General features: G+C 35.9%; 1 protein-coding gene and 1 non-coding gene across 4 annotated transcripts in view; one reads left to right on the top strand and one right to left on the bottom strand.

Annotated features, from left to right (window-relative positions):
* The window catches only part of LOC142351748 (WD repeat-containing protein 19-like), a 378,166-nt gene that overhangs the window by 151,745 nt on the left and 211,279 nt on the right, over positions 1-15,142 (bottom strand). For all 3 annotated transcript variants that reach the window (XM_075403894.1, XM_075403893.1, XM_075403895.1), the window contains 3 exons: positions 14,946-15,142; positions 10,521-10,775; positions 3,734-3,844 (listed from right to left, as the gene is read on the bottom strand). In XM_075403894.1, coding sequence (XP_075260009.1) covers positions 3,734-3,844; positions 10,521-10,775; positions 14,946-15,142 — 563 coding nt within the window. The remainder of the gene's footprint in view (positions 1-3,733; positions 3,845-10,520; positions 10,776-14,945) is intronic.
* On the top strand, positions 4,173-4,244 carry Trnap-agg (transfer RNA proline (anticodon AGG)). Its single transcript has one exon. It is a non-coding gene; the product is annotated as a tRNA-Pro (tRNA).

Genomic DNA, 15,142 nt, shown 5'->3' with positions numbered 1-15,142 from the left:
CCTGTCTACAAAAACGCATTTTAAAGACCGAGTTTTGTTTTTTTTGCGGAACCGTAAGCTAAAATGCCGTACGATATCATTGGTTTGGCATAACTATTATACATTTGTAATAGAAAAGTTTTCGTAAAAAAGTTTCTTGCTCGGAACAGCATTCCGTTGAATTTTGCTAATTTTTTGCCAACATATTTAATGTGTAGATCAAAATTGAGATGCTTATCTATGAAAACTCCTAGATATTTGAATGAATTTACTTCTTCGAGCACTTCACCTGATAGCAGATTTTTTGATTTTTGTACATTCCGGCCAAAACCAACAATTTTACATTTCTTACTGTTAATGACAAGTTTGTTTCTTGAGGACCAATTTTCAATCTTCTTCAAGTCATTATTGAGCTTTTCCTCAATTTCCAAATTATTGCCTGATGTTAAAATTGTTGTGTTGTCTGCAAAAAGTGCTATTTTTGAATTATCTTGAACAATTTGAGGCAGATCATTGATAAATAAAAGAAACAGCAACGGGCCCAAAATTGATCCTTGTGGAACACCAACATTAATTTCCATTTTTTTCGACTCTTTTGATCCGTGGACTACAAATTGTTTTCTATCTGACAGGAATGAAGCAATGAGTGTACTAATTTTTCCTCGAAAGCCTAGATTTTGTAATTTTTTTATCAGAAGTGAATGATCAATTGTGTCAAATGCCTTTTGAAAGTCAATGAAGCAAGCGAAACCCATTTTTTGTGAGTCAATAACATTTCGCATCAGTTCTGCAACTGATGCGATAACGTGTGTGCATGAGCGTTTTGGCCGGAAACCGAACTGTTCGTTTGAGAGAAGTTGATGTTTTTCGAGGAATTCAAGCATCCTTGTATTCAAGACTTTTTCAAACACTTTGCTTAGGGATGACAATAGACTAATTGATCGATAGTTTGAAGGGTTTTCAAAACTTCCATTTTTATGTAGAGGAATTACCTTAGCTGTTTTAAGACAAACCGGAAAAAACCTTCTTGAATGCTCCTATTTATCAGCATAGCCACATGATAGCTAACTACAGAAGCTACAAGTTTTAAAAGTTTATTACTAATTCCATCATGACCCGCTGTGCTTTTGTTTTCTAATGAACTTATTATGTTGAATATTTCGATAGTGTTGACGGGAAATAAGAAAAAGGTATTGTCGTGACATCGTAAACCTGGCTCACTGTCTACATTGTGAAAATTTGTGTTACTCGCTTTCTTCCCTACATTGATAAAAAAGTGATTAAATTCTTCCACATCAATGTCTTTTACTGATTTTTTCCTTTGCCCTAGGAATTCTTTGAACACTTTAAATTTTTGTGCTGGACTACCTGATAAAGTCAGTTTTTGATCATAGTGTTGTTTGCGAGCATTTCGCACTTCATTCGTTACTAAAATACGTAATTGCTTGAACCGGACTTCATTTTTACTATTTGGGTGAGATATAAGTGTATCATGTGCCCGATCTCTCTTGCTAATGAGATTCTTTAACCTGTTTGTCATCCAACTGTTTTTGAAGATTTTCTTCGTCGTAATTGGACATTTATCATCAAAAATTTGTAGAATGATTGAACTTAGTTCACACCATGAACTTTCAAGATCATAATTATTCATCTTGTTTAATCTATGTTGGAGAATGAAGAGGAAATTCAAAAAATTCTGTTCATTCTCAAAAAATTTAAAATCACGACTGTAATAAAATTCATTAGATTGAGAGCTAGAGACTGAAAAATCAAATTCATAAATTAGAGCGTAATGATCGCTGAAAGACCATTTCAGGGTTGATACTTCTTTCGATTGTTTTGACAAAATATGATCGATACATTTGCTCGTGAACTTAGTTACTCTTGTAGGTTTTGCGTTTTGCATTTCATAATTAAATGAATTGATCAAATTTTGGTACTGTTGATGATATGCATCAGAGATATCAATATTAAAGTCACCACAAATAATAGTTTCCTCTTTCATTGCGTTTATTTTGAACAGTAAACTTTCAAAAGTCTCAAGGAAATTTTGAATTTTTTCCGAGGGAGGCCTGTATAGAACACAGAAATTTATTCGCTTTTTTCCGCTCTCTATGGATATGAGTAGATGTTCCAGATTTTCTTCAAAAAAGAAATTAGATATTATCTTACAATCTTCTCGTACAAAAAAGCCAACGCCTCCTCCTTTTTTGTCGTTTCTATTTTTTACTATCAATGGTTGATACCCTGTTATGAAATACATATCTATGGGATCGTTATCAGTGAGCCAGGTTTCGCATACAGCTATTACAGCTGGTTTGGTTTTGAGGGTTTCTAGTTGACAGCACAGTTGGTCATGATGGGATCTTAGGGATTGCACGTTTATGAACAAAAGCGCTTTCAAGTGTTTATCCATTTCCAAGTAATAGATGATTGTCCAATTACTTGATATTAAAACTGTTACGAAAACACAAAGTCGAAAAGGAAGTGTACACTGCGCCTGTTTTCTGAGCCGCGTTATTTAATATTTGGACAATCATCTATTGGGTGGAGTATTGTTGTCGTTAAGTTTTTTCCAGCTGGTGTTGCTCCCATATGATAAATATCGTCAAAATTATCAATTTCAATTACATCGCCAGGTCGTTTGTTTCGTCGCTGATTTGACAATTGGTTAGTATTCCAGTTGTTGGCTTGGTTGCGTTGATTAGATATTTTCTTTGTTGCCCGTGATTCAAGATCTTCAACTGCTTTAACACTATCAACAGGTTGCGTTACACGCCCATTCTCAGTTTTTAAAAACAGTTTTACTCTACAGTTGTAGGTCGTCGTGACCAAATCCAGCTCGTTAGCGCGCTTTTGAATAGCCAAATCATGTTGGGGGAGACGTTCTGTCATATATACGGGTTTACCATTTAGTGGGTTCCTAAAATTTGCGAGCATTGGTCGACGATTGTATAATTCAATTTTATCGTTGTAGTAAATAAACTTGACAATTACCGCAGGGGGGTGTTACCTTTCCAAATACCCAAGGGCTGACAGGCTTTGATTGCGTCCTGAGACATCGAATAATTCAAGCATTTGTTAAAGAAAAATAGAATTTGATCCGTTATGTTGGCGTTACCAGTACCAGGTTGCAGAGGGGGGTTATTTATAATAATTGTGTCTTTGGAGCTATACCGCTCCAATTGAATCACTCTGGATTCCAGTTCGGTAACTTGGTTAGTCAGAGAAACTATTTGGTCGTCTTTTTCAATAATTTTTTTATGAAATAAGTAAGAATGTTTCGCATTTTTTCGTCAGTAATTGAACAAATTTCATATTCGAACGCGAATTTGGCCATGATTTTTACGTAAGCAGTGCAATAGTTTCAATTTAGTTCATGAATTAGTAAGCGACTGTTTTCGAACGTTGCTCTTTTGTGTGTGTGTCATTACGTGCTCACTACGTCTGGGAGAGGAGAAACAGAATAGATTCAAAAAGCTATCCAAGGTCAAAAATAGGAGAAAAAATAGATTGAAAAAATACGTCACGTTTTCAATCCCCACTCTTCTGCTATTGATTTGTTGGGTCTTTCCCATTATAGTCTTCCCATGACATTATAGCCCCCCCATTATGGTATAATCACTATGATTGGGGAAAGTATAGGTTATTCGACCACTAAGCTGGGGGGGGGGGGGGGGGGCTATAATGGGAAAGACCCAAAAATAGTAGAAAATAAATAGATCGAATGACTGAATGATATTTGTCAACTAACATCAAGTGCTGCTTTTGGGTTAGTGCTGGCGAGGAAATGTTCCTGCGCCCTGTCGAATTCGCCCACAAAAGCCGCAATGTGCCCACAGAGGAGTCTCTTGTCTTCTATCTCCTAAAACACATATAACCAATCACATAAAATATCAAACATTTAAAATTATTTTAAACACAGAAGGGCCGTATGATTATTTTACACGGAGAACAAGAAAAAAAACAACAATCCCTGTAATATCACGCATAACTTAGGGCATGAACGTTCAAGCTTCACCAAGCTGCCAGGCAAAGTTATGCTCACTATAGAAAAGATGGGACGTTTATAATTGGCGACATTTTTGTCAACATTCACCAATTTCTTCAAATAGATTGAAATATTGCTAAGATTTGTTTCCTCACTGAAAAAATGAACAGCAACGTAACTCATTGATTATGTTTGAGAGCACGGGACAGTGGTCTAGTGGTATGATTCTCGCTTAGGGTGCGAGAGGTCCCGGGTTCAATCCCCGGCTGTCCCCAATAAATCTTTTTCTTTCCATTGACTAGCACGCAAACATATATAACTTAGTACGAGATCATTAAGAACCGGAATCAACTTTTCGTAAATCGGAAGCTTGCTGCTCTGATAAATATGAGCGGGGTTTATATTCAGGTCGCTCTCAACTGCACGAAATTCCCAATGAGAGACTGTTATCTAGTGGCTTAGATCTTACTTCAGGTGCGAGAGGTACCGGATTCAATCCCCGGCTCTCCCGCCATATTGCAGTTTTAGTTAAAAGTGCTATTTAGTCCTAAGTATGTTAAATATCTTCGAAGTGCCTAACTCTAAACATAGCCAGCAAGTTGCCGGAAAACAGCCGCCGTTGACGCGCTAGACGCACATCGGAATCTAAACAGAAAAAAAAGATGAGATAGAAATTGACAAAATTTTTTCCTAAGTTTCAAAAATTGTTCTATTTCAGTGTGCAGTTTCAGTTAGATTCTAAACCTATACTTCTTTCAGCTTCTAAACTGAAGTGTATTAAGCTGAATACTAATATCAGCTAGCAATCGGTTTAATAAACTTTGATAACCTAATGCACAATGACTTAATGACCGGGCTTTATCGGTTTATCCCGTTTCTTTTGATTTTGCTATATTGAAATTGACCGTATTCACTACATTGCGTAACCAATGCGTGAAAGAATATAAAATCCATTCAGTTGCAAAAGTGAGTGAGGTAAGTCGGAAGTCAAGCGTGGAAATCGTGCCTTATGTAAAACGAAAAACGTGATCAAAAGGTAAAGCGAATTAAAAAACATAGCAGGACAAGTACTGACGTACAAGTCAAAGAATTTTCATTGACAAAGCAGAAAACTAGACCAAGAACGCACTATGAATGGATTGGGAAAACCAATTAGAAACAAAATCCGATCCAAAAAATCGAAAAACTGTAAAAAATCAAAGTGAAATTGCCGCATGTGAACAAAAAACCACTAGCGAGAAAGCGAATTTTTGTTCAAACACTGTTTTCTCACTCTACTTCAAAATTAGAGCAAAAAATTTCACGCCGCAAAACCATTCGCTTTTTCGCTCCACTTCCTGTTTCGACGTGACCACAACCACTGCTCCAATTTGACATCAAAAATCATTAAAATGTGTGAACAGACCTTAAAAAAAACATAGCAGGACAGATCCTGACGTTCAATTCAAAGAACTTCAATTGACTAGCGAGAAATGGAAATTCAAAAAAAATTAGGCCTGGAAAGAACTATGAATGGATTGGGAAAACCATTTAGAAAAAAAATCCGATCCAAAAAATTGAAAAAAATAGTAAAAAAAAGCGAAATTGGCGCATGTGCAAAAAAACCACTAGCGCAAAAGCAAATTTTTATTCTAACACCGTTCTCTCACTTTACTTTAAAATTAGAGCGAAACATATTCACGCAACAAAACCAATCCCTACTTTCCTCCACTTCCTGTTTCGGCGTGACCAAAATCACTACAATTTGACTTCAAAAATCATTAAAATTTGTGAACATATCTTTAAAAAAAGACAGCGCCCCAAAAAATTCAAATTCTTTGATTTGCAAAAAAGGAGAGCACCTAAACAATAGCCGTAGCTGACCACAGGTATTAATCGACCCAAAAATGCTTAAGAACACCAACAGGACCCAAATAGTTGTTACTGACGCCGTTTGAAAGGAATTAAACAGAAGTCAAATTCCATGCAAACAAAAATCTCACATCTGATATTCAATAACTTGTACAAACATCTTTTAAAACATAGCAAGGAGATTGCTAGAAAAGATAACCAGACAAATTGAGGAAGCCTCAAGTGATAAAAACTGGCGCAATTATTTTACACCTAATTTTTTCTCTCTCTCTCTCTCTCTCTTCCAGAACAACAAAAGAACAAAAATCACTTCAAATTCTATCTTTGTTTTACGTTTGTTCAGCAAATTTATCTAACCACTTCTTTTCGCGTGTGGCATTTGACTTCCTGCAAATAAAAGTCACAGATTTTTTAAACAAAAAACAGATCGATTTTACTACTGTTCGAGTCGTAAAAAGACAGCGCCCCAATAAAATTCAAACTCCTTGAATTGTAAAAAGGAGAGCGCCTAAATAATAGCCGTTTGAGAGGCTGACAGCGGCTATTAAAAATGCAAATTTATCTACCACTTTTACCAGTTGAATGTAAAAATGTAAAAATGCATTGAGAAAAATCAAGATAGGAATCTTATCATAGCACCATAATTTCTAGGGGAGTCCTAGGTCTGACAAAACATGGTTGGTTTATCAGGTATTCTAATTAATCGGAATTAGATCTCATTCCAGATTTATCCTGACCATATAAGCACTTAAAAGTGGGGATGGAAAAGTTGAATACCAGATAATTTACAGCTATAAATAATTATCTAAATTAGAGCGCATTAACAAGATATTGATCGTCTCAACTAAAATAAACTCGGTTCATTTCAATAACGTTGCTACTTTGAATCATCTGCGCGTGAAATTATCGTGGTCAGTAAAACTTGATAATTTCTTTAAATTTGAGTTTCGAACTTGATTTCTAAACGGAAGCGTGCTACCAATTGGATCATTGGATCAAGTTGTAGATACAACGATAGACAGAGAAAACTGAGTTCCCTTGCACTTCCGTTGCATATTAAGTTCCACAATGTTTGCCTACCTATACTGACTCCAAATGGCAAATTCAAAATTGACCTGAGTAATTTCACTAACAAAAATGCAATAAGCCGAGACAAAGTGAATTTGGTGAATTGTTTGCTTCCAAAAGTAAAAGTAAGAAAATAAGTTGAGATTTTTCTGTAGAACAACTCAATTTTAGCCACATGTTAAATGACACAGAAAAGGAGGAGTTAACAGAAATTTATCAGATGAGGCATTATTTTGAAACAAAGAACCTAGAAACATATACGTGAAGCTGGAAAACAAACGGTTTTGGTGGCAGTTGCAATAAGAGCGCAAATTTAAACTGAAAACAGACTCGAATCAAACCAGGAATCAAATCCTTAGATTCTGAAGAAATCAAACAGCCATTCCCCAACTACAATCTTTAACCCCCCAAGTTGCATGTGTTCATTTTTTAGATAGTAGCGCGCTATGTAGCAAAACATTTTGGATTTATTCTGTTCCCCGACCCTCGAGTTTTGTGGGCATATAACATCCACATCCTCACCAAGGCGCACCTGATAATTTTTACAGGTTAATATGCTCTATAACAACACAAAATATGTAATTGGGGGCATAGAAGACACAGGGGGGAAACAAAATCAAACTAGATAAAAATAATTTCTGTTCCAAATAAAGCAGCCCCTATGTCAAACAAAAACGCATTCAGAATTTAATAAAACTTGATCCTTAATTAAAATTTCACACCAAGGTTTAAACAATATCTGCTTCTAGAAATTTAAACATGTACTGTTCGAAGGAACCACTTTTTACTTCAGAATTTATTTCAAGTTCTACAAAGCCTGGAACCTCTAACCTTAATTTGCAAAATTGTAAGAAACTTATAAGTCAAGATTACATTTGATTATAAAATTTAGAAACCTCGTTAAAATATAGCAAGTAAACGTAAGGAGAATTTTGTCTCCCAAAAATTTTGAGCTCTCGAAAGACTCGCGGTGGTTCAATTCAATTGCGGTTTTGTGATTTCACTAAAAAAAATGCAATAAGCCGAGACAAAGTGAATTTGGTGAATTGTTTGCTTCCAAAAGTAAAAGTAAGAAAATAAGTTGAGATTTTTCTGTAGAACCACTCAATTTTAGCCACATGTTAAATGACACAGAAAAGGAGGAGTTAACAGAAATTTATCAGATGAGGCATTATTTTGAAACAAAGAACCTAGAAAAATATACGTGAAGCTGGAAAATAAACGGTTTTGGTGGCAGTTGCAATAAGAGCGCAAATTTAAACTGAAAACAGACTCGAATCAAATCAGGAATCAAATCCTTAGATTCTGAAGAAATCAAACAGCCATTCCCCAACTACAATCTTTAACCCCCCAAGTTGCATGTGTTCATTTTTTAGATAGTAGCGCGCTATGTAGCAAAACATTTTGGATTTATTCTGTTCCCCGACCCTCGAGTTTTGTGGGCATATAACATCCACATCCTCACCAAGGCGCACCTGATAATTTTTACAGGTTAATATGCTCTATAACAACACAAAATATGTAATTGGGGGCATAGAAGACACAGGGGGGAAACAAAATCAAACTAGATAAAAATAATTTCTGTTCCAAATAAAGCAGCCCCTATGTCAAACAAAAACGCATTCAGAATTTAATAAAACTTGATCCTTAATTAAAATTTCACACCAAGGTTTAAACAATATCTGCTTCTAGAAATTTAAACATGTACTGTTCGAAGGAACCACTTTTTACTTCAGAATTTATTTCAAGTTCTACAAAGCCTGGAACCTCTAACCTTAATTTGCAAAATTGTAAGAAACTTATAAGTCAAGATTACATTTGATTATAAAATTTAGAAACCTCGTTAAAATATAGCAAGTAAACGTAAGGAGAATTTTGTCTCCCAAAAATTTTGAGCTCTCGAAAGACTCGCGGTGGTTCAATTCAATTGCGGTTTTGTGACGGCTAGTCTTTAGGGGTGACAAAATTGAAGAAACCTATTAGTAAACATTACAAATGACTTGTAAAATTCAATAAACTGGTTTAAATATAAGAAGCATTTGTCCGGAGAATAACTCTATAAAGACTGGCGTTGGCTCAATTCAATTGCAAGCCATGAGTGGGGGGGGGGGCACCGTGAGGGTTAGTCTTTAGGGGTGACAAAAGAGCTTCAATTGACGTAATCAGAAGGTATCATATACCTGTCTTAAAGATTTGAAGTTCAAAAAATTCAATCAAATTCTTTACACTCTTTATTTGTCTCATAGCAGCACATGCCCACCTGTTCAATTTTTTGTATGAAAGCACAATTTAGATCGCATAAAAACAACCGAGAAAGTGAATCGTGATTACAGATAACAGAAAAGGCAAAACTGTCTAGGAAAATTCTACACAAAAGGCAACAACAATTGAGCTCAATTGTGTTCAAAAGCAAGTACATTGAGTTACAAGAGCATACAAAAAGTGTTCTAGAGCATGTGTTCATTTTTAAATAGTTTTCAGTCCCCCCCCCCCGCTTTGTGGACATATAACTTCTACGTCCCCACCCAGGAGCTCATGCTATATTTTACAGATTATTATGCTCTATAACAACACAAAATATGTAATTGGGGGCATAGAAGGCACAAGGGGAAACAAAATCACAAGCAGCACTTATCTCAAGCAAAAACGAATACAGAATTTAATAAAAACTTGATCCCTATTTAAATGATAAGCAAATTATACGCACATGTTTAAACAGTATGTGCTTTAGAAATTTAAACATAAACCGACTAATGTTGGAAGAATTGCTCTTGAACGACAGGCTGGTGGAAAATTTTTTGAACACACCGGGATTTGAACCATTGACCTCCCGATCCCTTACCAAATGCACTGCCCACTGGGCTATCAGGCCCTTCTTGTTGATATGCTGCAACCGATTTTATATTAGCAACAAGCTTTACTTCGGAATGAGAGCAACAGATATCAATCAAAAATGAAGAATGAAAGCGTGAAAAAGTCACTTGAGAATTCCAAGAATGTTCTAGAAGACAACCGCAAAAACGGTGAAGCAAAAAATTTGCAGAAAATTTGGTTTCTATCTAAAATATAGCCATCTAAAATATAGCCAGCAGATTGCCGAAATACCGGCAAAACAGACTTATGTGATGTAGAATATAGATAGCAAGAGCCACAGAATTGAAGACTAAAGACTAATTATTAAAGACTAAAATGTTAAACTAAGTAATTCTTTAAAAAAAATCAAAATTCGTTTTTTATTTTGATATTATTATTGCCATGCATTATTATTAACATTGATCATTATATAACAGTACTATATTGACCTTGAAAGCTGTTAGAGTGATCTCAGGTGATCTTAATGAAGTTAGAAGTCAATTACACGGTGAAGTAATCCAGTTATGATCAAAATATGGAAAATTTTTAAAAATTTTAGGCCCTAATCATTCCTTCAGGAATCATGAATCATCGACAATCGATACAGATCTTCAAGAGCCTTTCCCTGAAATCACTTTTAAACCACCAAAACGTATCCACAAAATTAGCTAAACAAAAAAAGTCAAGCTGTCATGTATAATGCTCCTGACCCCCCCCCCCCCCTTAATCCACTTTAAAGAGGTCTGGCTAAAAAATAAGGAAACAAATCTCAACCCACCAATAGATCTTTGCAATTCATCACCATCCCCACATCTCCCAACATCTGGTAGAACTTGATAGCGTAGTCCAGTCTCAAACAGGCCAGAGCATCTTCAGCCAGAGACTTCAACTGGGACACTTTCTGAGGAGACACTTGATCTGCTGACGTGGTCATGTTGTTCACGCCTCCTCCACTTTGTGAATTATTGTTTGAAGATGCAAGAATTGCGTATGCTTCGTGATACTTGTGACAAAGCAGTAGATTGTTCACGTACTAAACACATTAAAAATGTAACATCAGTTTGACCACGCAGCTACAGATCTCAAATGAAGAACGAAAGAGTGAAAAAGTCAATTGAGAAATCAAAGAATGTTCTAGAAGAAAAGCGCAAAATTGTCAAGCGAAAAAATTGCATAAAAAAAGACACACACGTTACAATAATTGCTATGAACTTCGTTCAAGAGCAATTAATAACAATAACTCAGTGTGATTAAATTGTATTCAGTGGTGTGATATCGCGAATATTTGCTTATATTAAAATTGTGTTTGTGTTTTCGTTTGAAGCACTTTTCGAATAATACTTTCTAACACCGAGTATCATACTCCTAACATCGAGTAACTGAATACATGACTTTGACTTCAGTTTTTCCGAGTGTTCAGTCTTTCATAATGTTTTTACAAATACAAACACATTGAAGCAGTGCAATGCAACTACACGCTAGTCAAGTAATCAAACTGTATCATAAAGCACATTTATTTAAACCGCACAACCAAAACCAGCGCCGGAGAATTAAAAATACTGTTTCGAAAAATTGATTTCAAATACGAAAATTTATTTTACAAACAAAACAACAAAAATCAATCCCAACTTAAAATTGTTGATTCTGAGCAGCCCACTTTTTCCCTCAGCCACCCTGCAATTTATGATAAAGGCAGAGACGCCATAAGTTTAATGAAACAAAAAAAAACTGATGGAAGTTTGGAAACCTTAACAATTTTTGCCAAAAAATTGTCCGCGGCAAGCAAGCACTCGGCCTCCAAATAAGAACCGACTAAAGTCGGACAAATTATTCTCGAACGACAGGCCGGTAAATTTAATCAGAGGGGGTATTAGCTTAGATAATTTTTAATTGGTGCAAAGAAACACTCCGACCGAGGAGTGCTTCGATTCCGCGCCCTCTGGGAGTTAAAGACGGAAGCATTAACCACTCAGCTATCAGATTCTTGCCTTTCCTGCCCTTTCAATTGCTTTTCGTAAAGTCAGCAACAGACGTAAATTCTGAATAAAAGAAATTTAGATCACGCAAAAACATCAAAGAGTAAAGCACAATCTGCATAAAAATGGCAAAAACGCTCACAATAATTGCCTCAAACTTCGTTCGAGAGCAACTTAACATAACAGTAACAACATACCGCAAAAAAAATAAGATAAAAATGTCATTATGCTTATATACACTAAGACAATCATTGACAAAAAAAGACGATCCAATGATACTCCTCTTTTAGTTCGAGGAGTAGAAAAAACAGCACTCCAAAATTAACTGAATTTTTTGAATTGTAACAAATCGAGCACCTAAACAATAGCCGAACGAGTAGCTGACCACAGTTACTAATCAACACCAAAAACTGCTTAAAAGACCAAGCAACAGGACCCAACTAGTTGTTAATGACATCGTTTGAAAGGAATTAAGGAGGACTCAAATTGCTCCTAGCAATCAAAAATCTCGACTTTGATAATCAAGAACTGGTTCAAGCACCTTTTAAAACAAAGCAAAAAGATAGCTAAAAACAATAACACAACAAATTTCTGCATTAAATTGCCGCACGCAACCATATTTTGAACTCAGAAGCCCTCAATTCTTTCCCCATATTTTGAAAATTGAAATCACTCAAAAAAGGTGAGGACAAACATATTAGGAACAAACAGGTTAGGAAAGTAACAAACAACTGCAGATTTAAAAAAAAATCGTAACAAGAGTAACAAATTAAGGGCCGTTTGCAAAGATAATTCAAATATTTTGAGGGAAAGTATAAAATCTCGGATAGTAAAATTTATTTGCATATAGATTCTTAATTGAAAATTCCCAAATTCCCAAAAAAAATTAGCAATAAAAAGAATATAAGCCGAATAACGTCCGACGAAATGCTCTCGATTGACTCGCGAGGCAAACAATTCAGAAAGTGGCACATGGCTGAGGAACTTTTATAATGAAAAGAGTTCTGAATAGGGAGGGTTTCGAACCCTCTCCCTCTCTCATATGAGTCCTCGACTTTTAAAAAAACACGTTCACAAAAATTGCTTCAGACTTCGTCCGAGAGCAATTAAAAACAAACCAACTAAGGTCGGAAAAATTGCTCTCGAATTACGGGCAGTGCAAAATAATTCAGGGGCTGCAGCCTAGATAACTTTTTCCTTATGGGTGAGAAAAAATCAGCCCTTGGTAGGATTACAACCCCGACCTCCTGAGTCCAATTCTGTTACCTCAACGGAGGAATTAACCACTCGGATATCAGGCCCTTGCAAAAAAGCTTTAACAATTATACTATGATGAATAGTAAAATTGGGTAATCATGAATACTGAGTGCCAAAGTTTTCTGTAATTTCAATGACCATATTTTGTTTGTGGCAACTAAAATTGAGGCACAAAAGCTACCTGCATTTGTTACCGTTAAAATCCCCTCAAAATTGTCAAAATAATTTTTGGATTTAATTAGTCAAGGTCCTGGATTTTACTGCGCAGATTTGTTTTCCATTTGAGAGTCTCAGAGTTTGCTTTGGACCACCGTCTCAAAACATAGCCGGCATATTGCCGGAAAATAGCCGCCCCTGACACGCTTGATGCACATCAGGATTGAAACAGAAAAAAAAGAAAAGATAAAATGTCCTTTATTTCTGTTTTTTTTTCAGTGCTCTATTTGACGTGCAGTGTTCTAATTTGGCGTACAATTTCAATTAGATTCTAAAATCATACTTAATTCAGCTACTAAACACAAAACTAATAAGCTTAATACCGATATAAGCTAACAAACACTCTAGTGAACTTTGATAACCTTATTCTCAATGAATTAATGACCGGGCTTTATCGGTTCACCCCGTCTTTTGATTCTGATGTTTTGACTTTAACCGTATTCACTATATTGCGCAACTCAATGCAAGAAAGAATTTAAAATCCATTCAGTTGAAACAGTGAAAAGTAAGTCAGAAGTCAAACGTGAAAATAGTGACTTTTGTAAAAATGAAAAGCGTGATCAAAAGGTGAAACGAAACAAAAAAGGAGAGTGCCTAAATAATAGCGGTTTGAGAGCCTGACGACGGCTATTAAAAATTAAAATCAAATCAAAATAAAAAGATACCTGGCAGATTGCCAGAAAATAGCCGCCGTTGAATCCCATAACTCTATTGGGATTGAAAGAAAAGAAAATATCAACAAATATTGATTTTTGTTTAAAAACATTATTTTGAAGACAATTCGTAATTGAACATACTTCTGTATCTCAGTGAGAGGCTACAAAAATGGGCTTTATGGGTTTATCCCGATTCTATTTCTCACTTTGATTTTTTTATACTGCCTCTCTTCATTTTGAATTGCTTTGCTGAGCAGCTGCTGTTTAAAAGGACTTTGAGCAAAATGACAAAAGAGTGAAACTAGCCTAGAGAAGTCAAAAAGATTTCACGCAAAATGTCGAAAAAGCGGCAAAATGGATAAAGCCAAAAAAAGTTCGACGAAGTAAAAAAAAATAGGAGCGCTATAATAGCCGGCTGAGAAGATGAGGGCAGCTATTAAACATAAACGGACTAAGGTCGAATTAATTGCTCAACAAAGACGGGCGAAGCAATCAATTTATAGGGGGGCATAGGCTAGAAAAAATCGGAATTATATTAGCAACAGACTTAATCACTGAATGTTCTTTATTGAAATCACTCAGTAGCAATCAAAAAGTCAAGCGTGAAAAAGTCACTCAAGAAGTGAAATGGAAAGAATGTTCAAGAAAAAAAACGGTCAATCGAACATTTTGCATTACACGCTTATTGTAATACACGCTCACAATAATTGCTTCAGACTTTGTCCGAGAGCATGGAAAAACATAAACCGACTAACGTCGGAAAATAGCTCTCGATTGACAGGCGCGCAATTTAATTCAGGGGCTGTAGCCTAGATAAACTTTTGTTTATGGGTGCGAAAACATCAGCCGGCGGTAGGATTCCAACCCCGACCTCCTGAGTCCAATTCCGTCACCTCGAGGGAGGTAGTAACCACTCGGCTATCAGGCCTCTTGTCAACGAGTCTCTAACTATGGTTCTGCGTTTGAGCAACAAACTTTATTTCGGAATGAGATAATTCTAGAAGACAAGCGCAAACGGTCGAGCGAAAAATTTGCATAAAAAGACACACGTTTACAATAATTATTTCTCTTTGAAGAGCAATTAAAATTCAAAAGTACCAGATCATCGGCAGTCATTGGATCTCCGTTGTTATCCAGCTTGTTGCTAGTGGTGTTATTGTTTGTGTGTGTCGAGAGTGTGATTGAGATGAGTTTTCCACCTGGCGACTGACAGTAGACTTGTCCGTTGTGAAGCATGACTGGTCTGTGTCCATGATATAATGCAGTGGCACTTCCTACCCTCTTGCAACTCGATT

Source organism: Convolutriloba macropyga, chromosome 13 (genome assembly GCF_964194025.1).
Source record: "Convolutriloba macropyga chromosome 13, txConMacr16.3, whole genome shotgun sequence".
Lineage (NCBI taxonomy): Eukaryota > Metazoa > Xenacoelomorpha > Acoela > Convolutidae > Convolutriloba > Convolutriloba macropyga.
The sequence above is the reverse complement of the archived record's forward strand: the minus strand, read 5'-3'. Positions and strand labels throughout refer to the sequence as shown.